The following is a 23752-nucleotide window of genomic DNA, read 5'->3' on the forward strand; positions in this document are numbered from 1 at the left end:
GAGGATCATGTTCTACAACCGGTTCAACAATGTCTGGTATTTGTTGAACAAGATCTACCGGATCATCAACTTATGGAGGTTCAGGAACTTGTTGTTCAATATGCACAGGAATTTGATAAGCATTGCGAATGACAACAGTTCGGGCATGACTTGAAGTAGAAGGTTGTGAAATAGAGATATCACTCTCAGATCCTCTGCCTAATGATCCGTCACTCCCACTAATCAAATCATTCCCAAGAAATTTTGCATTTCTTGACTCCACAATCCGTGTACTATGAGATGGATAGAAAAATTTGTACCCTTTAGACCTTTCAGCATATCCAATGAAATAGTCACTAATGGTCATCGAATCTAACTTCTTTTCTTGTGGGTTATAAACTCTTACTTTAGGCGGACATCTCCAAATGCGCACATGTCGCAAACTCGGTTTTCAACCTTTAAATAACTCGAATGGTGTCTTTAAGACAATCTTGGTTGGAACACGGATCAATATGTACACCGCCATTTTAAGAGCTTCATTCCACAAGAACTTAGGAAGTTTTGAGCATGATAACATACTTCGCACCATATCCAATAATGTTCAGTTTCTTCTTTTCGCTACACCATTCTGGCTCGGAGAACCATGTGTAGTATATTGGGCAACTATCCCATGTTCAATAAAAAACTTTGCAAAAGGACCAGGTGCTTGTCCATTCTCAGTGTATCTACCATAATACTCACTGTTTGATCTCACAATCTTTATTTGCTTACACATTGTTTCTCTACTTCTGCATTAAAGAGTTTAAAAATATCTAGTGCTTCACTCTTGTTATCAAGGAGATAGAGATACATGCATGTATCGTGAGTAATCATTTATGAAAGTGATGAAGTATTTCTGATGATATGAATCCATGTCTGGACAACATATATATGTATGTATGACTTCTAATAGATCTGAGCTCCTCTTTGCACCTTTCTTTGATGTGTTGATCTGCTTACCTTTTATGCAGTCCAGACAGATCTCGAAATCAGAAAAATCTAGAGTACTAAGAACTCCATCTTTTACTAATCTCTTAACCCTTTCAATGGAGATGTGTCTCAATCTTCGGTACCATAACATAGAGGATTCTTCATTCACAACACATCTTTTAATATCAACATGAACATGCATTGTGGTATAAAGGATATTATTTTGCATATTAACGCGAAAAAGACCATCAGACAAAGTACCACTCTCAACAATATCATATTTATTAAATAAGTTAAAACTAGAGTCTGAAAAGTTGAAGGAAAATCCAAAGGGTACAAGTCTTGAAACCGAAATCAAATTTCTTGAAAAACAAGGAATATAAAAGGTCTTTTCCAACATTAATATAAAACCATCATTTAAAATCAACCTGCATGTTCCGATAGCCTCCATATGTGAGCGCATCTTGTTTTCTGAATAGATGTACTGCTCACTTTCCACTGGTTAATTTCCTTAGGTTTGTTAATGTTGGGAATTCGTGGGATCTCTACAACGAATCTAATTCCTAAGAGATCGATTATAGGGTTTGCACAGTGAATGTAAAACAAAAATTTCTATAAAACCCTAGAACCATGCATGTATGAATCGTAGAAAACGTAAGAATACTTACTTCAATCGATCCGGAGCCTGTTTCAATTGTCGTGTTCATCCGATCACAGAAGGGAGGAAGATTGCTCCGCCCTCTACACGTATCCGTTCCAGACCTCATATCTCGATTTCTCGTTGTTTTCTCGTGCATTTGTCCTTCCCTACGTGTGTGACCTATAGGCTCATCCGATATAGCAGTATAACCGAAATCTCCATTTCGGGTATACAAGTCATAGGTGGTCTCTAGCAAGACACTATGACTACCTATCTCGAATAGAGTTTGTTCGTGATCTTACGAATGTCAGTGATGATCCCAGTTGACGATCCTTTTGTATCATGATATCATATGTCGAATATAAGGCATGGAGAAGTCACCTTATCCGATTCGACTGCTTTCTCGTTCACTGAGTTCGATTGTATGAAATAGACGATGCTCATCTATAGTGTGACCACACATTTCTACAGTCTCGCTCACACGAGGGGCCCAACGATATCTCTCTCTTTTACGAGAGGTATAAATCTCATCTTGACTATCTACAATCCAGCACATGATTCGTGTCGTACCTGATACACGTCTTTATAGTTCTCTTGTTACGCAGGACGTTTGACGTATTCAATGTACGCAACTCCTCATGTTGGATTCCGTAGACATCTCAGGTCATAGGATTCAATTATGGAATCGTCACATGAGATTCAAGTCATGACGTTAGTCCATGTGACAATCTCATGCGGGTCATTCCAGTATTCCGTTCTCCAACGAATACCTATGATTGTGATCGTATCCAATACCCATGATCATCTTTATGATCATTTATCACACATCATACTAGTCTTAGTACATCATTGTTCCCACAATGACATATGACTAGGGAGTTTAGTATTGTCATTAACAATACATGAATTTCATAACATATTAAAGTATGCACAATACGTAATGAATCAAACACTCATCCATATAACCATACTAAGTGTGACAACCCAGAGTACCATAGGAGGGCGGGGAGTGATCGCCGGTGTAGAGACACAGACAAGGGGCGGCTCCTGACGAGCTTCTGGGTAGGGGGTATAGGGATGAATCGAACACACCGGAATGAGAGAGATCCGAGAGTTGTATAGGTATGAGACTATACAGTCTAAGATAACATAAAAGAATTAGTTGAGCTACTCATAGCAACAAGGTGCACCTACCTTTTTGGTTGACTATCCCGAGAGAACTCCAAAGTTAAGCGTGCTGGCTCTGGAGCAATCTCAGGATGAGTGACCTACTGGGAAGTGTCTCGGTATGCATGCGAGTGAAGATAAAACACGCTGAAAGGTCTGGGTTGCTGTGTGAGGGCAGTTTCGACAATTCGTAGCGGCCTCGGGTCGTTACACATGGTATCAGAGCCGGTACTCTCCCAGTACGGTGTGGTTCGAGGACGAACTAGGCGGAAGCTGGTGGGCCTGTGACAACCCAGAGTACCGTAGGAGGGCGGGGAGTGATCGCCGGTGTAGAGACACGGACAAGGGGCGGCTCCTGAGGAGCTTCTGGGTAGGGGGTACAGGGATGAATCGAACACACCGTTATGAGAGAGATCCGAGGGTTGTATAGGTATGAGACTATACAGTTTAAGATAACATAAAAGAATTAGTTGAACTACTCATAGCAACAAGGTGCACCTACCTTTTTGGTTGACTATCCCGAGAGAACTCCAAAGTTAAGCGTGCTGGCTCTGGAGCAATCTCAGGATGGGTGACCTACTGGGAAGTGTCTCGCTATGCGTGCGAGTGAGGACAAAACACACTGAAAGGTCTGGATTGCTGTGTGAGGGCAGTTTCGACAATTCGTAGCGGCCTCGGGTCGTTACACTAAGTGTCAATACATCAAATGTATCAAAATAAAGCTCATATAGCAGTACATCATAGAGCATAATATCGATCATATTAGATTCATAACAGACGAGTGAGAGTAAGCTACCTTTCTTCTCAAGCCATTCCAGGAATTTCTGGCAATCCTTCTTTACGTGTCTCTTCTTCTTACAGAAGAAACACTTGGATTCCTTTTTGATGTTGTCCCATTGAGGAGATAACTTTTCCTTTCCTTTCTTTTTGGCTTGGAATTTGCCTTTTCTTCGAGTTGTCAAATTCACACTCTTTGTCGCCTCCATAAGCAACCTCCTTTTCTCTTGAACACACATGGTCAACAGTTCATTGATTGACCATTTATCTTTATGTGTGTTGTAAGAGATTTTGAAGGGTCCATATTGAGACGACAAAGTGTTCAATATGTAATGCACAAGAAAGGAGTAAGACATAGTAACTTCAAGAGTTTTGATTTGTGTCGCTATGTCTTTCATTTGCATGATATGTTCACGCACTCCTTTGACACCGGTGAACCTTAAGGTTGAAAATTGCATAATCATGATACTCGCTTATGTCTTATCTGAAGACTCAAATTGTCTATCAATGGCCTTCAGCAGAGCGCAAACATTATCATATTATTCAACAAACCTCGAATACTAGCTGAGATGTTTGTCTTTATGAACATGACACTGATGCGATTAGATCGTTCACATTTTTCATAAAGTTCAACATCCTCAACAGAACTGTCCTCAGTAATCGGAGATGATTCATCTTTATGAATAACATAATCAATATCCATACACCCTAAACGAAGAAGAATTCTTTCTTTCCAAATTTTGTAGTATCACCCTTGAGTTCGGAAATATCACATTTCATATCAGTAACATTCACAGGTTGAAAAACTGCAAATATTAAACCTATATATATACTTATGTCAAAAAATTGAGACAACTTTATAATGTTTTACCAATGTAAAAACATCATGAATATGAATCTTATGACATAAAAACTACCTGTGGACTTAATTTTTAATTCAAATATATTCATTTTTAGTAATTTATTAGGCTATGACACCCCATCAATTATATTACATTACTTAATTCATGTGGGTTAATTAACAAATATAATTGATTGTTTATCCTAATTATTTACATAAATACGACAAAATTTTTTGTGGCATAATTTTATCATATTTAAAGATAAAATAGTTAGAAATGATTGTTTTAACTAAATGTTATAATATGTATAATTTTATCCAAACTCAGATGATGTGGCAATCGTGGTTTAAATCGATTACTTCGATCATAAAGATTTAAACAAATAAACATAATCAGAAGTGGCTGTAGCTTAGTGGTCACGTCCCCTAAATCAAACATGCATGTTCCTGGGTTCTAATCTTGATACTACCCTTTTAATTACCATTTTATAAATTATTAATGATATTACAAACGAAACAATTGATTATTTTCACAAAAAATCAATTCGTTTGACAGATTCAACAACAGTCAAGAATAAATCCTTAGTGTTTCTCAAGTACTTAAGGATATTCTTGACCGCGATCCAGTGTGATTCTCCTAGATCCGACTGATATCTACTCGTAATATTCAATGCGTACAATACATCCGGCCTAGTATATATCATGACATTCATAATAATAATGAACTCAAAGAAACCAAAATTAATGTGGTCCAGTTGTTATGTGCACGTCCATAACCACTCACGTCTTGGGTTCATGCCAACCCTCTTCTTTTTTTTTTTAATTATCCCATTTCTATAAATAATGAGGAATATAAATGAAACCCATGATTTCTCTCGCCCCCCGCATGCAAATATATATATATATATGGACCTTGGGCCTTTAAACTATTTATTAATAAAATAATAGTAAACTATATCACTTTCATTCATATTTATCGAGTTCTTTCGACACAATACTAATTGAAACCCTCTTTCCTTTTTATTTCTCTGCCTCTTTCTTCAAACTAGTTCCACCTAAGGATAAAAATCAACATGCAAAACCGTTTGCCCTCCGATTTTTAAAGAAATACATTCGAAAGCTTACTACCATCGTAGAGATCTGAACATCAATTAATCCCATTCTCTAAGGTATTTTATCGATCTTCACTTCATTTTTTAAAAAAAATATATATATATTCAACAGTTGAAACATACATCTCCATTATTCCATATCATAAGATATTTTAAAAATCTCTAAATTCGTTTTCTTATACATAAGTTTCTTTATAGAAATATTATTGCATGTTGTTTTTACGAAACAATTTTATAATTTCTCAATATTAATATGTATTATCAAGATTTATAATTTGTTTTCAACAAATGATATTCAAAACCGATGTATATTCAGTTCTGATACCAACTGTTATTTCTAAACTTAATATATATGCATAACTTAATACATATATATAAGTTATGTATGTGGAAATTAAAACTGATTCATAAAATTCATACCTTCCGCCATTGATTGTTGTTCCAATAGCTTTTGGATACTTCTAAACTATTACAAAGCTCATACGATGATGTATTTTTCTGAAGAAACTTGCTAGTTTAGGGACCTTAAGACATCTATTTATACTGATTTCTCCATCAGAAATCAATGATTTATTACTCTCACTATGAACTTAATAGACCATTAACGGATGAATTATTACCACTTTGTATTAGTGGAGAAATTATTAAAACTTAATTGGAAAAACCACTAAAATCGCTAATCTTAATAATAATTCTAACAGAGCCTCCACAGCTCGAAGAGCGCCTCCACGTGATTGTCCAAGTTAACAAAAAAAAAAGATTATACCGGTTGGTCCATTAGTTGTCTCCCACAACCTTTGTAATAGCTGCATTGAATGACCAATATGCACATACACATCACTTTTTTTTATAACCAGGATGATTCCCTGCGCTTTCGATCCAACTATATCTACCCTAGACTCGGGACCAGCCTTTGTATATAGACCATTTTAGTCCAGAAATTACATTTCTCCCCACCAATGAAATCGTACTCATGACATTGAGAATGACTTTGTCACCTCTCATCCATTTGGACCACCAGATATTGGATCACATATACACATCACATGAAGAAGACATGCACATTTTTTTTTTTGGACAAAATAGAAGACGTGCACATTTCGAAATTGTAATTTTGATTGGTGTAGGAAGAAAACAGACAAAATGGTATTTCGAAATTACATACATATATATATATAGGAAAGAATCTTTGGCGTACGAATCACCGTCCTAAGAACCAATCTCGCTTACGTACACGAATCAATCCATATTCCCTTTATATCATTTATCCGTCCACATGGAAACCTACCCCTTCGACCCTTTTTCTATATTAACCTAAAAACATCTTCTTCTTTCATTTTTTTTTTTGGTTTTACGATAATGTAATAACTTACATAAACCGAGAGCTCAAACTCTACAGATCACATGTGACATACTGAACTGAACTTATATATGTATATAAATAAAAATTGTGCAAAACTTTTATGCAAATATTCCAAAATGATAATGAAAATGTGTACATGTACAATGCAAGACATGCAAAACATTCTTGACACCAATATAAAATGTTGATGTTTTTGTTAAATATTTAACAGAGAAAATGAGTGGAGAACTTATTTTATATCGTGACAGAGAAAAAGGGTGATGAGTCGTCGGATTTTTCATTATTCAACATAAATCATTACAATATTTATATATATATATATAATAGAATCACATAGTATCTTATTTAATCCATATAAATATCTAAAATATAAAAACAAAATTTAATATAAACATTACGTAATATTACATAATTTTTTAGAATCTATTCTATATAACTTGATAATATTGAAACACATATATATATATACAACACATTTGAGTATAGTGTAATGAAATTGGATGGAGAGAGAGAGGAGAATCTTATGGAGGAGGAGGAAGAAGAGATCATTGAAAGAGGGGAGAGAGAGAGGTGGGGACAAGAGGGATTGCAACCACTTACCCAAAAGAAGAAAATTCCATGAATTATGATTCCCCTCATCTCAAAATCACACTCTCTATCCCTCCCCAGTTTTAGAACACTTTCTTCTTTTGCTTTTGTCCTTTTCCTCTTCCTCTCCCTCTTCTTCTTCACTCACACATGTGATGATGAATTTCACTTGAATGATGCCTTTTTTTCCTTCTTTCATTGTGTAATCCATTTTTTAATTACATCTCATTACATATAGAGGGCAATTTACTCATTTCTCCATTACACTAAAAAACTATAACTAAATTTAACGTTTGGTGTGGGATTCCTAATGGATGCGAAAAAGTGTAGAAATATTACATGGTCTTCATGTACATGGGTAGAAATATCAACATGAAAATGTGACACAAAACCACACATATACCATGTATACATATATACATATATATATATATATATATTCACATGCCCTTTTTTTTATGTGTACAGGTAGATAGAGACTAAGATAAAACCATCAAGAATGGAATGTGGAAATTGAGCAGTACATGTCGAAAAGTACGGTTACATCTTAGATCCTCCGATCCAATCGAATTTCGACACCTCAGTGTTGTCAGATCAGATCTTAACAAGAAGAAAACAAACATTATCAATTATTACATATAATTTCACACCATACTTTTGGTCACTCTTGAAGAACTGCGCATGTTTATCAGTGTGGCACCCATCATAGATAGCCTTCATGTGGTCAGAGTAATCCGAGGAATCCATGGAATAAACTGCATCATATAAAGTTTCTCAAAAACAAAACTAACGAAATGGTTACAAAAATTTCGTACGATTTTATTACCTATCTAATATATTCTGTAATATGAACAATATATAAAAATATGCAAGAACTAATACTACTACTCAGATGATAGAAGATACACAAAAGGAGATATATATATATGCATTCCTGGAATTAATTGAATATATAACGTTTGAAAAGAAAATCTGCATGCACAACATTATTATACTGCTAAAAAAGTTTTGATCTAACAGAAGTTTAACTTACTAAAACACATATAATCTTGCATGTATGTACATACATATATATAGCGAATAAATTTTCTTATATGAAATTATGCATCGTGGACTTCATTACACATCTCTCCCTCTCTCTCTCTCTCTCTCTCTCTCTCTCTCTCTCTCTCTCTCTCTCTCTCTGTATATATTTACATATGTAATAAATGAATGGTTTTGCGAAGGTTGTATATATGCAGAAGCAGAAACATAAAACTTTGTTATTAGAGGAAAAGAGGTCGGTTTTGTAAATGGAAAGTGATAGATCCGTATCACCTCCAGGGAAGATATATGACAAAATTAGTATAAAATATATAGTACAAATAAAGTTTATAAGACCCGACTTTCCTAAAGATGAATAAAGCAATCAAGAACTACAGATATATACACAAACGCATACACATCAATGTGTCTATATATATATGTATGTATATGTGTGTGTATGTGTGGGAGAGGAGGAGGAAAAAAAAAAGGTGATGACAGAAGCATAGAGAGCACCGAGGAACAGATATGCACTATATGTCGATCTTCCCCATGAATGTGATGTGATGTGGGCAAATGCATGCATATGCATATCATCCTTAGTGCTCTCTATCTTCTGTCAACAGCCACTTCCCCCTCCCCGGATATGTTTTGTGCACATAGCAAACATGTAACTAATAAGATCAAGAAAATGGAGATGGGTTTTCATGAATGTATATGTGTATGTATATGCGCGTGTTTTTAGAGAGAGAAAGAGAAGAGAGAGAAAGGGTTTATTGTTTTTGGGGGGTTGTGAAGAGTGGTGTAGGAGCTAGCGGGTGTATATATAGGAACTGAATAGGAGTGACCCCAAAACATTGACTAATTCTACTTTGTACCCTCACACCCTAAACCCCACCCCCACCAAATACATTTATTACTAAACTCCACATTTCTTTCATCTTCTTTCTTAGTTTTTTCTCTTCTTAGTAAAGTACTAAGGTGTTGTTACAAATTATATATATATATATATATATATGTAAGTAATGGTTTGAAAATATATCAATTGATATAAACGTGTTTGTTGGCGTTTCCAATTTCATTGACAGAAGATATACGTTCTCCATGCTTTGAATACTAGCTTAGGGTTTAGCTACTTAAACTAAATACAAATCCGATTCGACCATTAATGAGAAATGAGATCTAAGAAGGAATTGACAATTTCTAAGGGTACTTAAATTAGCCACCAACCAAAACCGTACACCCCATGGAAAATAGGGTCGGGAAACCATTTTTTAACTTCCCTACCCAAAACCCCACCACACATGCCCCCATTCCTGTTTTGGATCAATTTCCATGTTCTTCATTTTGCGCCCTTATACACATCTATACATATATGTGTATGTATATGTATATTTGATTATACACATAAATAGTCTAACAAAAAAAAAACAAGCAACACCCACTACATATGGTGTGTGCCCTCATATCTTTTTTATTTTTTCACATTGTAATTTTCCCCATCATTCCAAGGCCATGTTTGATGACTATATATCCTTTAAATAAATTGCCCAATCCCATTACAAGTTTGGAAGTTATATGTATAAATATTCCATCATTGTATGTGTTCAATTAAATTTTGTTCGTTAAAATCCGTATATGAAACAATTAATTTGGATAGAATCATCGATAACGTAGTTAAGAACCGCGTATGAAATTTCTTTTGTTTTCAACATTTCGAGTTTTTTTTTTACACATTTCAACATTTGGTGTATTTATTTGTCAAATTTTAAGTCGATAAATTTTTTGGGTACATTTTTGTAAAGTTTGTATGGTTTTTTTTATAGGAAGTTCCCTATAATTAAAATCGCATAATTCAGATATGTATGAACATATACCAGTAAAATCTTAAAATGGCATAAATTATGACAGGTGAATTGTAGATTAACCGAATTAGAATTTACCAAAGATGTATCCCAACCAAAGTGAAAGGGACTGGTCACCAAAGTAGGGACTGTGCATTAATAAGGGCATCAAGTGGGAGTGTTTGGTTATTCATGGATATATTGTTCGTGGATGTGCCTGTTTCTGCCACCTCCCTTGTCCTTTTCCCCTCCTTCATAATGTCCTTCATGTCCCTTTGTTTTTTTTTTGTTTTTTTTTTTATTTTATAATTCTTTTAGTCCATAATAATTAATTAATCCCTCCCTTCATATATACATATTGATTTAAAAATCAGTAATTACATATCATTCCATTCATTTTTATATATGTGGTGAAATATATAGACCAATAATTAAGAACCGTTTGATGATTCTAATTGACCATGATTTTTTTTTTGTATTTCTTTTCCTCGTAACCTATTTTTGCTTTTAAATTTTGGACTTGAGTGTTACCTGACCAAACTATGTTATAGGGTAATAAGGTTGTTGCATATTACATGTCATAATCAGCTTAATAAGCATATATGCTGCATAGAAATAGAGATTTAAACCAACTTTCCTCTAAGTTATAATATATATATATATATATATATATTTCATATACTATAATATTATCAACATTTTCAGGCATATGCCCGCGTTGTTATATCAGTTATGGATCATAGTGGTGTTGTGTATCATGTTCATGGGCATGACATTGAAAGCTCCAATTGAATAACAAAGAAGTGAGATAAAACCCTATGAAAACGACCCAACAGTTGGTGGCCCAGTGGCTAAGAGGTGACAAAGTCATCCTCAAAGTCCTGGGTTCGATTCCACTGGTGAGGAGAGATGTAATTTCTGGACTAAAATGGTTCATATACAAAGGCTGGTCCCGGGCCTAGGATGGATGTAGTCGGGTCGAAGCTCCGAGGAACCATCCTGGTTATCAAAAAAAAAAAAAACTATGAAAGCGGTCCCAAGTTGGAAGAAGACGAGAGAGAGAGAAAGCCGTCGAAACGGCGTCGTACGAAAGGGAATTACTGATTGGAGGATAAAAAGAAGTCAAGAAAAAAAATAGAATCATAACAGCTTAATTGGATAGTGATATATATATATATATATATATATATATATATATGTATGTATGTATATATGTATATATGTTGTGCTGAGATCATCATTGATGATTTCAAAGGAATTCTATTGCACATGGGAGAGAGAGAGATTGTACCACCAAATTCAATAAAGGAGCTATTCACTGAATCTTGTGCTCCTGTTGATTGCTGCCCATCAATCTAGAATATTAGAACGATCAACACATAATCCATAAATATGCATAGCATGAATATATATATATATATATATATATATAGTGGTGTAGGAGCTAGCGGGTGTATTATGTATTTCTCTTATCAAATTAGGGTTAACACCCACCTTGGTCCTTTGAAATACAAGTTGTTATATATATATATAAGAAATTTTTTCCACATTTTACTCTTTTCAAACTCTATTTTTATTCGTTTTCTCGGTCTTCAAACAATCTCTTAAATCGAATGTAATACAGGTTAGTAATAACTATATTATTTTTTAATTGGTAGAAGGTATTTTATACTACGTAAGTTCATATACATATCCGTTGAATATTGTTTGGAATAAAATTATTTCGGGTGCTTAATTAGGGTTTGAATACGATCTAAGATCATGTGGGTATATGTGTGTGTGTATATATATATGAGATGAAATTAATGGACAGACCTTAATTATGGTACGATATAAGTGCATGCAATGTGTGCCTGTCTCCCGAATCGTTCAAAGATATGTTCGACAATAATCATTTGAAAACGATGCATAACGATCTTCACTCTGATCTCAAACCATTTCCATACCAATAAAATCCATCCTCCGTCACCAATTTGACTTTTTTTTAATATATATATATATATATATATATATATATATATATATCTTTTATATAGGTCACTTCACATTTAAAACTGCCCTAATATGAACATATATGATTATAAAACAATCTTATATAATATGTATGTATGTATGTATGTATGTATGTATGTATGTATGTATGTATGTATGTATGTATGTATGTATGTATGTATGTATGTATGTATGGCGGGCTCTAAGTCATCTTAATCCATGACCAGATTTGATTTCTTTATATTCACAACCAATAAATCAAATACCCTTTAAAATTTAAATTTAGTTTTCTCATACAAAATTGTTTTTTGGAAAAAATAAAAATTAATAAATTCTATGGGAAATTAGTGAATAATAAAAAAATGCAATTTTAAAAAATCAATTAAACAGGTTTTTCAGTATAGACAAGACAAAAAGAAATATCCAGCGAAAACAATTACAGTGTTTTTGGACAAAATTATATAAAAGATACCCTTTTTATAAAATTGTCTAAATAAAAAAAATCAATTTTATGAAAGCAACAATTAATGATATACTTAAGAAAAAATGCGAATAAATAAATAAAAAGCAAAAAGGGGGAGAGAATAAAAGAGCAAGGGGCCATAGCCATCCCTCAACGCACGTTTCTTATCCATAAATGTATATTCCCTTTTTTACTCTCTCTGCACTCTCTTTTTGTTCCTTTCCTTTTAAGTTACAAAGCCCCGAATCTGAATAATTTTTAGTAGGGGTGGACGAACGGTTCAGTGCAGATTAATCGGTCATAGTTAATTAGAGTTTAGATATTCGGAATTTAAAAATTTATAATAAAACGGTTATTTAATTTTATTCGATTCGGTTAGTTTTGATTCGGTTCGGTTTTATATAGTTAAAATTTTAAAATTATAACCAAATAAAGGTAAGATTCAGTTATAATATTAAAAAAAGTTTTGAAACTTTTAAATATAAAATATTCAAAGAAGATATAATATAAAATACCATCATAATAATCTTAACATAAAAATAAAAAGTAACAAAATCTAAATTTATTTTATAATTTATTTTGACCAAAAAAAAATAAAATAAATGATTTTAAATAAACTGTATCGATGTTCATATAGTACAAACTTTGAAAATAATAAAATTATAATAAAATAAATTAAAAATAATAAAATAATGATTAAATTAGATTAAATACATATATCACTTTGTTATATATCATAGTTATAAAACAATATTATCATATTAATTTTTCTAATTAGATTTAACATATATTTTATAGTAATTGGTAATATATAGGTGATAAATAGTTATATTCGGTTAATTCGGATTCAGTTTATTCGGTTTACAGTTATTTCGGATTCAGTTAATTCGGATTTTAAAAAATCATAACCAAACGGTTATTTAATTTTAATCGGTTCGAATATATATTGGTCGGTTTGGTTAATAACCAAAATAACCAAACCGAATGTCCACCCCTAATTTTTTGCAGCTGAAATTTTATCATTATTAAAAAAATATAAAAAGAACTCGAAATATTTAATTTTTCTTTAGAATGAAAATGCCGTTATTTGAGATACAAAATAAAATAAAATATTGAAACCCTTTGTTTAGATATTTTAAGATAAACTACTCTATTAGAACGAAGAATAAGAGAATATCTCACTTTTGATCATCATTAATATATTTACTCTTAATGGTGATCATTTTGTTTACTAACCAAATAATCGAATCAAACCAAATCGAATAAAATATAACTATAATTGAATGGAATCCAACATAAAAAAACGAACGGTTATAACTTCTATCTAAACCTGAAAAAATTGAATTTAAATTGAACCGAATAAAAAAACTAAAAAAATCGAAAACTTTAATATAAAAATTGAATGGTTATAGTTTTTCGATAACCAAAACAATCCACTCCGAATATAACCGAATATTTCTCTTCTAACCCCCTAAATGTTTTTTTAAAAATAAAATTTGTTGATGTAATAGATTCAAAAAAAAAATGAAAATATGCTTAATTAAGATAGGGAACAAATGCTACAAGGATGGTTGGTAGTGGTTTACCCTGCGACTGTTTGATTGAAACAAGTGAGAAGCCTCCAAGAACACGTGCTCTACCCCTATATTTCCCCCTTTTTCTTTATATATACTCCTATCTATATAGTTCTATGAAAAAAATATCTCAACAATCTTTCATATTGAATAACAAAAAAAATTATGTGGTGAGAAAATAATACTATTTGATTTAAAAAAAATTGTAAATTAATGTTAGAAAGGGAAGACATTAATGGCCCAATTGGTTTAGTGCACATTGTCCTTGTGTGAATATGATTGGTGTTTGGATTCTCCATCACCCATTGGAGAATTAGTTAACCTAGCTACATTTTAGATATTTCTGGAATTTTTTTTATTTGTTTAAACATGTAAAAAAATAACCTAAAACTTTTTGAATTGAAATATTACCTAATAGAAGATTAAAATTATATTGTTTTTTATAATTCAGAAATTAAACTAGCATGTAATTTAACTATATCTTTCAGAAAATCGAAAAATCTCATATGAATATATTTCTTCTTTCAAATGGAGACTCGAATCTAGTTTAAGAAAGAGTTTTGATATCTTTTTTTACTCGTTAAGTGAGTCATAAGATTAAAATATACTTACAATGAAAACAAAATATATACAATTATTGTTTTAAATTTTGAATATTTTTTGCGTATAGTTGCATAGGGGGGTTTGATTGGACTGCAGGAAAAGTAGTGTAGGAGACAAAAGGCTCTAAGATCATTGGAGGAAAATAATAATAATAAAATTATGATTGGACCAAAAACTTGGATGCTTTTTCTTCTTCTTTATCTTCTTTTATTTTGACATTATTTACTTAGGAAGTATTTGCTACAATCTTATTTCGAAATCGAAAACAAATAAAAGTGTGATTAGATGGTTATTTATTGAATCGCATTTAATATTACTCCCTCCATTTCAAAATAATTGTTGTTTTAGATTATTTCACATTTTTTTAAGAAAAGATAAAAAAAAGTTACGAGTATAACCTTATTTAATAATAAAAACAATGTTATCATTAATAATTTATTAGAATTTAATAGAGATAAAATTAGAAACTATGGTAAAAAATATCTTGAAAATATAGAATGATAAATATTTTGAAACACAGAAAATAATCTAAAATTACAAATATTTTGAGATAGAGAGAGTATAATCGAAACAATTCTTATAAAATATTAAATTGAAGAAAACTATGCAACAGTAAAAAGGACGTGTAAGCATATTATTCATCATTTATATGATTTAAATTTTTTTGTTAATTTGTTTCCTATAGAACATGTGGTTTCAGTCTAAAAGTATTTATTTAGTATTAAAAATATCACACAAAACAATAAATTCTAATTATTTTCTTAACTATCTTACATATGGAGATGTTCGACCGATTACTGTTAATGATAACTATATTTAATTTGTTGTTACGAAACATTAAAATAAATTCGACGGATCTAAAAAATAGAGAACTCGAAAAAAAAAGAGTTAAAAATATCCCTTTTTTGTATGAAATATTCTAATTATAGTAACCGATTTTGAACAAAAGAAAAAAAAAAGTTATGACCCTTCCGTTTGGTCGGAAGTTTTCGTAATTTTCATCTGCAAATTGGGATTCTAACATTTTCCGATTCCAAATTATAAATTTCATAAGGGTGTATCTCTCTCAATCAGCCATTTGATCTCGACCTTCGTCATCCGGTATTGCATCATAGTTTGGTTGTGTTATATATTTATGTTTTTATATATAATATATTCATCGTGTTTCGAATTTCTTATAAAACGTGATGATTTAGGTCTTGATTATGAACAAATTGATCGATAATTGATAAATGTTTTTGTTTTTTAAAATATTACCCTAATCAGATTTTCTCATGCAATTTGATTTCTTTGATCTCACCCTTGCAGCATATGGGTATGCAAATCACCCTTAATTTTGATATCATTGTCATATTATCGATTTCATTGTTGGAAATGGTGATTTTTTAAATTTGTTTAATTCTTGGTTTTCATCCAAAAAAAAATCCCATTCAAAGATTACAAAAATCTAATTCGATCTTTGATCAATTTTGTGGTTGTGTTTATCGTCACATAAATCTATAACCGCTGTGGATTGTATCTTAATACGATCATTGTAATCACATATATATATATATATAATTTGTAATCATATATATATATATATATGTGTGTGTGTGATGGTAACAGATGGCGAAGATAATGCTGGGGGCGCATACGGTGAAGAGCCATGGAGCGAAGGTGGCCCGAGAACATCTACACGACTGGCTCATCCTGATGGCGCTCGGCCTCATCGACTTGGCCCTCAACCTCGTCGAACCCTTCCACCGTTACATCGGCCCCGACATGTTGACCGATCTCACTTTCCCTTTCCACCCCGACACCATCCCCATGTGGGCTGTTCCGGTATAATTATATATATGGCATGACATTTATTACATTTATTTATTTATTTGTTTAATTTTACATGTATTAATCATTCTTTTAATTTTGGTTTGTAGATTTTGTGCGTGCTCGTGCCCGTAACTGTTTTCACCATCTATTATTACTTCCGGAGGGATGTTTATGACCTCCATCATGCCATCCTCGGTAAACCATATATTACATAGATGCATGCATGCATGCGTACATACGTTTCTTGTATATTGAACGTGTGTGTGTATATATATATATATAGGTCTTGGATTTTCTTGTCTTGCGACCGCTGTCACGACCGATTCGATCAAGGATGCGGTCGGTAGGCCCCGGCCTAACTTCTTTTACCGATGTTTTCCCGACGGAAAATCGGTATGTAAAATCGTAACGAAACATTAAACCGAAAAAATTAAGCTCGATTTTAATTAGGGTTTTAGTTGTGGATATTATTAACATTGTTGAATCCGAAAGAAATGCAGAAATTCGACCCCATCACTAGGGATGTTGTGTGTCACGGAATTCACCGGATTATTAAAGAAGGCTACAAGAGTTTTCCGAGCGGTCACACTTCATGTACGTATATTAAATTAAAATCGGTTAGTTTCAGTATATGTTTATTTCAGTCTAATCGAAACGCATACAATAACCGAAATCCAACCAGAAAGTTATCAGTTCAGATCGATTTTTCGTACATGATCTTAATTTATATGTTACGGACATTTGGTCCAACTAAACCGAAAGGCTATTGGTAAATTCATATTCCATTTAATCTCGGTTTGATTGGGTAAATTCATATATGCAACTTCAATTCGGTTCACTTTCCATACCTACTATTGGGTAAATTCGGGTAGAGAAAGATCGGTATAATTCGTTGATGGAACGTTTTCGGTTTAACCCGGTTTGGTTCCGGTATACGCAGGGTCATTCGCCGGTTTAACGTTCCTGGCGTGGTACTTGTCGGGGAAAGTCAAAGCGTTTGACCGGAGAGGACACGTGGCGAAGCTGTGCCTGGTGTTTTTGCCGATCTTGATAGCGACGCTTGTCGGGATAACACGTGTCGACGATTACTGGCACCATTGGACCGACGTCTTCGCCGGAGCTTTCATCGGCTCCGTCATCGCCGCCTTCTGTTACCTCCAGTTTTTCCCATACCCTTACGACGATAACGGTGCGTATTTACATCTTTGCCAATTGTTGTTGTGCACATATATTATCATTTATATATTTTTATTTTCTCCTATTGCGTCTCAATTTTTGCTAAGAGAGGATAAAATAGGTATATAAAAAATGTAAAATGTAACCAATGGAAATGCATTTGCTTGCAGTTAGCTAGAAGATCAAAATTTTTAGTTATGGACATGGGCAGACTTTGAAAAATTTATCATTGGGGGCAATATAACATTTACTATAATTTAAGAGACAATTTTAAATTTATTGTAGGGGTATTTATCAAATTATGTAAATAAAATTTTAAAATAAAAATAATGGGAGCATAGGACCCATTACTAATAACTTACGCCCGCCTTCATGAAATATGAATTGGTTTTATAAATTGGTTCGCTTGATAAGTTTTCTTTCCTAGGGTTAAATGTAAATGTCTTTTTTTTTCCGGGTATATATAATAGGATGGGCGCCGCATGCATATTTTCGAATGCTGGCGGAGAAGAGCGGCAGAGCCACCACGATGCCGCGGAGTATTTCTCGAGCGGAGCTGGACGACGACGTCGAGGCAGTGGATCCCACTTCGCCTCACGACCACCATCGTCGCCGGGATAGTACCGACTCCGAATTTTGAAAACTTTTTTCTGAACCAAAGTTTGTATCAAAAATTGTAAATCTGTATCATAAATATACATATAAACCCAAATTAAGTAACTTAATGGTAAGATAACATGCAAAACATGTTTTTATCTTGAGTTCAAATCTAAATATAGGAAAGAACATTTACCCATACTTTTCAAGTCTTTTGAAAAATATAGTTGGATTTAAAAACATTTGTATTATTAATATATATATATATATAAAAGAATTTAAAAAGGCAACTTTGTGTTTATATTTCTAAAGCTTAGACAGATATAATGATATGGTTCAGAGTTTGAGATTTTGGGTTTGTGTATAGTATTAGCTGTGTATTTTCCCTTCCGGTTTAATTAGATTGAATTTTGCAAACCAGATGTTTACCGGTTTGGTTTTCTCCGGTTAAGTGTGAGATCATCATTAACATAAAATAACCCCAAGTTGCTCCCTCGTGTTCCGCTTTTCACTTGCAGTACCCGCCTCGTATCCGAAGCAAGCAAAGTGACTTCAAAGCCCAATTTCATATTCTTATTTTTACTCTACTATTTACAATTTTTTTTTAATTTACAATTGTTATATATACACACACACACACATATATATATATACATACACTAATACACGTATAGACACGTACGTAATCGAAAGATGTTTGTTTCTTCAAACTTGTACTATACTTTTTTTCCCACTTCTAAGTAAAAATATTTAATTAATCAAAACTTTAAGTCCTGCCAAATATAAAATCAAGTAAAAAGTCTACATAGATAAAATCAGCATTCGGCCGTCATAATTTCCACTACCGACTTTTAACAAACAATAAAATTCCACTACCCACGTTTTTCATATATCGATTTAATGATTTCTTAAATTTATATATTTTAATGCATAAAAAACGTAGATATTTGACACAGTGTCCAGATTTTTGTACCTATGTTTTATTATTCCAAAATTCACGTGAAAATTAGAGAGATTTTGGGGAAAATGAAAGTGAAACGTCCGGTACAAGTAAACCGGACACGGTTAACGAAAATTATCCACATGGGCTTGGGTTTAAGTTTCCAAGACGGTCCAGATGCATTCCGCCTTCTCAGGGTCCAGTTCACCTGAACAGCCATAATATTATTAAATATTATTCCCTTTCTTTATTGGCCCAATATATTTCATGGTTATATATATATATATATATATATATAAAATTCTACAATGAATATTATTTATTTTAAATGATTACAAAATCTAGATCTTCAAAAGCTATGCAGAAAACTATAGTGATGTGTAGATTCGGTATAACAGGGGAGCTGGTACTTTTTGTTGTCATTATCTCCGTTAATAAATTATAAAATTGGTACGAACCATACAGATGCATATCTGGCAATGAATCATGTGTTAGTGTTGCCAGTTCTGCGTAGAATCTAATGTTTCAATTTAATACTATAATCATAAATAAGATCTCAATTAAAATAAATTATTAAAAACAACCATCAGATCTAAAAATTCATCAAATCTATAGATTTGTTCGAAAATTAAATGATAAATAATTATATTTCCTATTGATTTAATAATCGTTTTTCTATTATAGTTGGAATCAAATTAATTAAACACAAATCAAATATATAAAATAATTACAAAAGCAAATTAAAACAAAATATAATGTAAGAAATTAATTTATTTTATACAAATGGAATAGAATTAAATAAAAAATAATAAAAAAAAATATTTATTTATTTTATAAATAGTTAGAAACAAAATATAATGGAAACTGGATCACAAACAAAAAAACCTAACAAAATCTACAAATCAAGAAACTTATACGACTAATATGGATGTTTAATACGGATATTTGAACTGATGTCCAAATGATTCTTAGATAAGTATTAAATATTTTATTAATGGATAATTATATTTTATCCAAATCATATAAAACTGAATCAATTTTAAAAACATATTATAACATTTCTAATTTGTTTAAGTTATAGTAATCCTATTTAATCACTTGGGGGAAAAATAGAAATGAAAATTGTAGTCCGATGTTGAGATTAATTAATAAATTAATATTTTATAATTTTATATTGGCCCATAATGTTTTATTCATTGAAATTCAGTCCCAATAAGCTGATTTATTATATATAAAATCTTTAACCAATGCATCCGTCGTTATCGAACATATGGAGACCCCAGTTTCCTCTGTACCCCAACCCAACCCTCTTCCTACTTCCTCCGCCTCCGCCGCCGCCGCCGCCGTCACAGCGGCGATTCCGGTGACGGTGAAGTCGGCGGGAACCAGTGTACAACAGGTCGAGAGCTCGCCACGAGCTCCGGCGAAGGTGATTGATGCCGGTGGAAATGTGGAGGCTTTGGCGGCGATTCCCTGCGCCAAGCTCCGGCTCATGTGCAGCTATGGAGGACACATCATGCCTCGGCCACACGACAAGGCCTTGACGTACGTCGGCGGCGAGACACGCCTCGTGGTGATCGATCGTCACTCGTCTCTGTCATCGTTCCGGTCACGCCTCTCTCGTATGCTCCTCAATGGTCGAGCCTTCACGCTCAAGTACCAGCTCCCCAACGAAGACCTAGATTCGCTCGTCTCCATCACCACCGATGAAGATCTCGAGAACATGATCGAAGAGTACGACCGCGTGACGTCGTCCGCCGCCGTGGCGTCGGGAGCGCCGGCGTCGCAACGGATCCGGTTGTTCCTCTTCGCGAATAAGCTCGAGACCGCTGCAACGATGGGATCTCTGCTCGACGGAGCGAAATCGGAGACCTGGTTCGTTGATGCTCTGAATCAGTCCGGTCTTCTTCCTCGGGGGTTGTCGGATTCCGCTGCCGTCGGTAACTCCTTGTTGAATCTCGACGACGCGAGCACCGGAGAGGCGGCCGAGATGCAAAATCTAGAGACAAATGTTGGTGGAGAGAACAAAAAACCGGTGGATACGGTTGCTAGTGGAGCGATTCCGCATAACGAGATCCATTTGAGCTCGATGCCTGATTCTCCAATGCTCGAAACCGCAAGTTCTTCGTACGGATCTTCCTCTTCCACGCCGTCGATGGCGAACTTGCCTCCGATTCGTGTTAGGGTTAGCGAAGAACAAAGGATCGAGGAACAATTTGCGCATATGAATTTCTCGAACGTGCACGTTCAGAGGCACTTGGAAGATGGCGCTGGCTTGATGGTGGCTCGGCCTCCGATGATTCCGCCGGCGGCAATGACCGATGCGGCGGCTGCGGCGGCGATTTACGGCGCAGCTCCTGACGGTGCCTGTGGCGGTATGTCTGGTGTTTGTCAGGCTCCGTTGGAAGACGACAGATCGGATCCGAGTCTGTCGGCGGGTTACAGGAAACCGCCTTCATCAAGTTTCAGTGCCTCCGAGAACTGGCGCAGGATATGGCTTGGCTTCCCCTGATTCTGTGGCAAGGTATTTAGTCTTCTTACTATAATCACTTTGCCTTCATTTCCATTGTCTGTTTCACCTTAGGCATACTCAGACACCATGCTTGAAGAACCGATTGTATTCTAATGACACATAAATGTGTTGCTTTAAGGAGTCTCTCCAGGTAGAAAGATCATTGGTCTGTGTCATGCTGATTGAAGTATATGGTATATTATTCGTTTGTGAGAGAAATCATAGCATTGTTTTCCTGATTTCGGGCTGTTTTCCTTGGGCAACTCTCCTATTTTCTCTCTATTTGTTACTAGAAAATGTTTGAATCCCATGGCTTTCTTCTGTTCTTCCTGGATCCGGGTTTATCTTATGCACCGATACCGGATACTGATCACCAAGATAGGTTTGTATATGTGGTGATTATGTTGAAAGATCTCTGGTTCGAGTTAGAACAGATCTAGAATGTTACTCGTAGCTGGATATATTTGCTTATGCTGTCATTTCATTTGGGTTCTACAAAATGATGCATTTCAACAGTTTTATCCAGTGTGTCTTGAATTTGGATTTGCCTTTCAAGTTAGATATTTGACTCTGTTCTTTCTGTGGTGTATGATCAATTATTCGGGTTTTACTCTGCATTGCAATAGCAATCGTCATTAGAGTTTGGACAGTCTTTCACACTGATACCAAATTCTGATATTTGACATCATTCCTGACTTTCTTCGTATTATATATGCAGTGATAGTAGCATTTCTTCTACTACATTTCCTAAGCCAATGTACTACCAAGACCAAGCTCAAACTCAAGCTCAAGCTCAAGCTCAAGCCCCACCGAAAGGCACCCCGATACAGCCCGAGACCACGTCGGTTCAGCCGGTTGCATATGCAGCCATGGACCAACACCAGACACCGCCGCCTCAGGTTCAGCAACCGTACGTTCAGTACATCCCTCACCCCTCTCAGTACATCCCGGTCTACCCTCATCAGCATCAGAACTATCCGGTTTACGTAATGTCCGTCCCTCAATCTCAGCCCTATGTTTCCACAGCTACTCCCCCTCTTTATCCGAACTCCAAACCCGGCTCAAACCCTAAATCCGAAAACCCTCAAAACGTTTACCGGACCGCTCTACCTCCAAACCAACCTCAGCAGGCCCTTCAGCTTCAGCAGCCGGCTCCTGCTCAACCGCAGTACGTTGGTTATTCTATGGTGCCACATCATCATACCGCAAACGCTAATTACAGCGGTTATGAGTACTCGAATGCTACACACGAGCCGGCATACTACCAGGTGCAACCGCCGATTTCTGCGTCTGCGACTGCGATTCCCTTGGCCTCTCAATACCAGAGTATGACCCCAGCTGCGGCTGGGGGTGGCTCTTGAAAGCAACAAGCATCACATTGCCGCGTCTGCGTCTCAACCGCTATGAACCGCTGCTTCTGCGTTTCAAATCATGGGCGTCAGAAGATTCAGAAACAAAAGGGGAGCTATAAGTATAAGACTACAACGCTTTGAATTTGCTTAATTACGGTATTATTTCAAAGGGGTAGATAATAATAGGTTATGCTTTTGGCTTTCTCGGCTTCTTAATCTCATGCTAATGTCTCTCCTTATTCTGAAATTTAAAACATGTTGGACGATTTTCCTTTTAAGTATAATATTTGGTTTAATAAATAAAATGATGTATGGTTTATGTATAAAATATCTGTTTAATAACTTTGTCCAGAAATTATGTGATACGAAAATGCTCCTAATATAATTCTCGTTTCATATTTCTTCCCAATCGTATGCGTATATTATGA

The 23752-nt window shown here is 34.4% G+C and overlaps 2 protein-coding genes across 2 annotated transcripts; both read left to right on the forward strand.

Annotated features, from left to right (window-relative positions):
* The first annotated feature begins 15926 nt into the window (after nt 1–15926).
* On the forward strand, nt 15927–18719 carry LOC104820378 (probable lipid phosphate phosphatase 4). The gene is made up of 7 exons (XM_010550799.2): nt 15927–16036; nt 16544–16759; nt 16855–16942; nt 17031–17140; nt 17248–17341; nt 17688–17936; nt 18394–18719. The coding sequence occupies exons 2-7, from the start codon at nt 16544–16546 to the stop codon at nt 18561–18563; spliced, it is 927 nt and encodes a 308-aa protein (XP_010549101.1). The 5' UTR covers nt 15927–16036; the 3' UTR covers nt 18564–18719.
* Nucleotides 18720–20713: 1994 nt separating this feature from the next.
* Nucleotides 20714–23333, forward strand: LOC104820446. Its single transcript, XM_010550890.1, is given in 3 exon segments — nt 20714–21914; nt 21916–21984; nt 22691–23333. Coding segments are annotated over 3 exon segments (1896 nt in total). The 5' UTR covers nt 20714–20730.
* The last annotated feature ends 419 nt before the right edge of the window (nt 23334–23752 follow it).

Source organism: Tarenaya hassleriana, unplaced genomic scaffold, assembly GCF_000463585.1.
Source record: "Tarenaya hassleriana unplaced genomic scaffold, ASM46358v1 Cleome30, whole genome shotgun sequence".
In the NCBI taxonomy this organism is placed as follows: domain Eukaryota; kingdom Viridiplantae; phylum Streptophyta; class Magnoliopsida; order Brassicales; family Cleomaceae; genus Tarenaya; species Tarenaya hassleriana.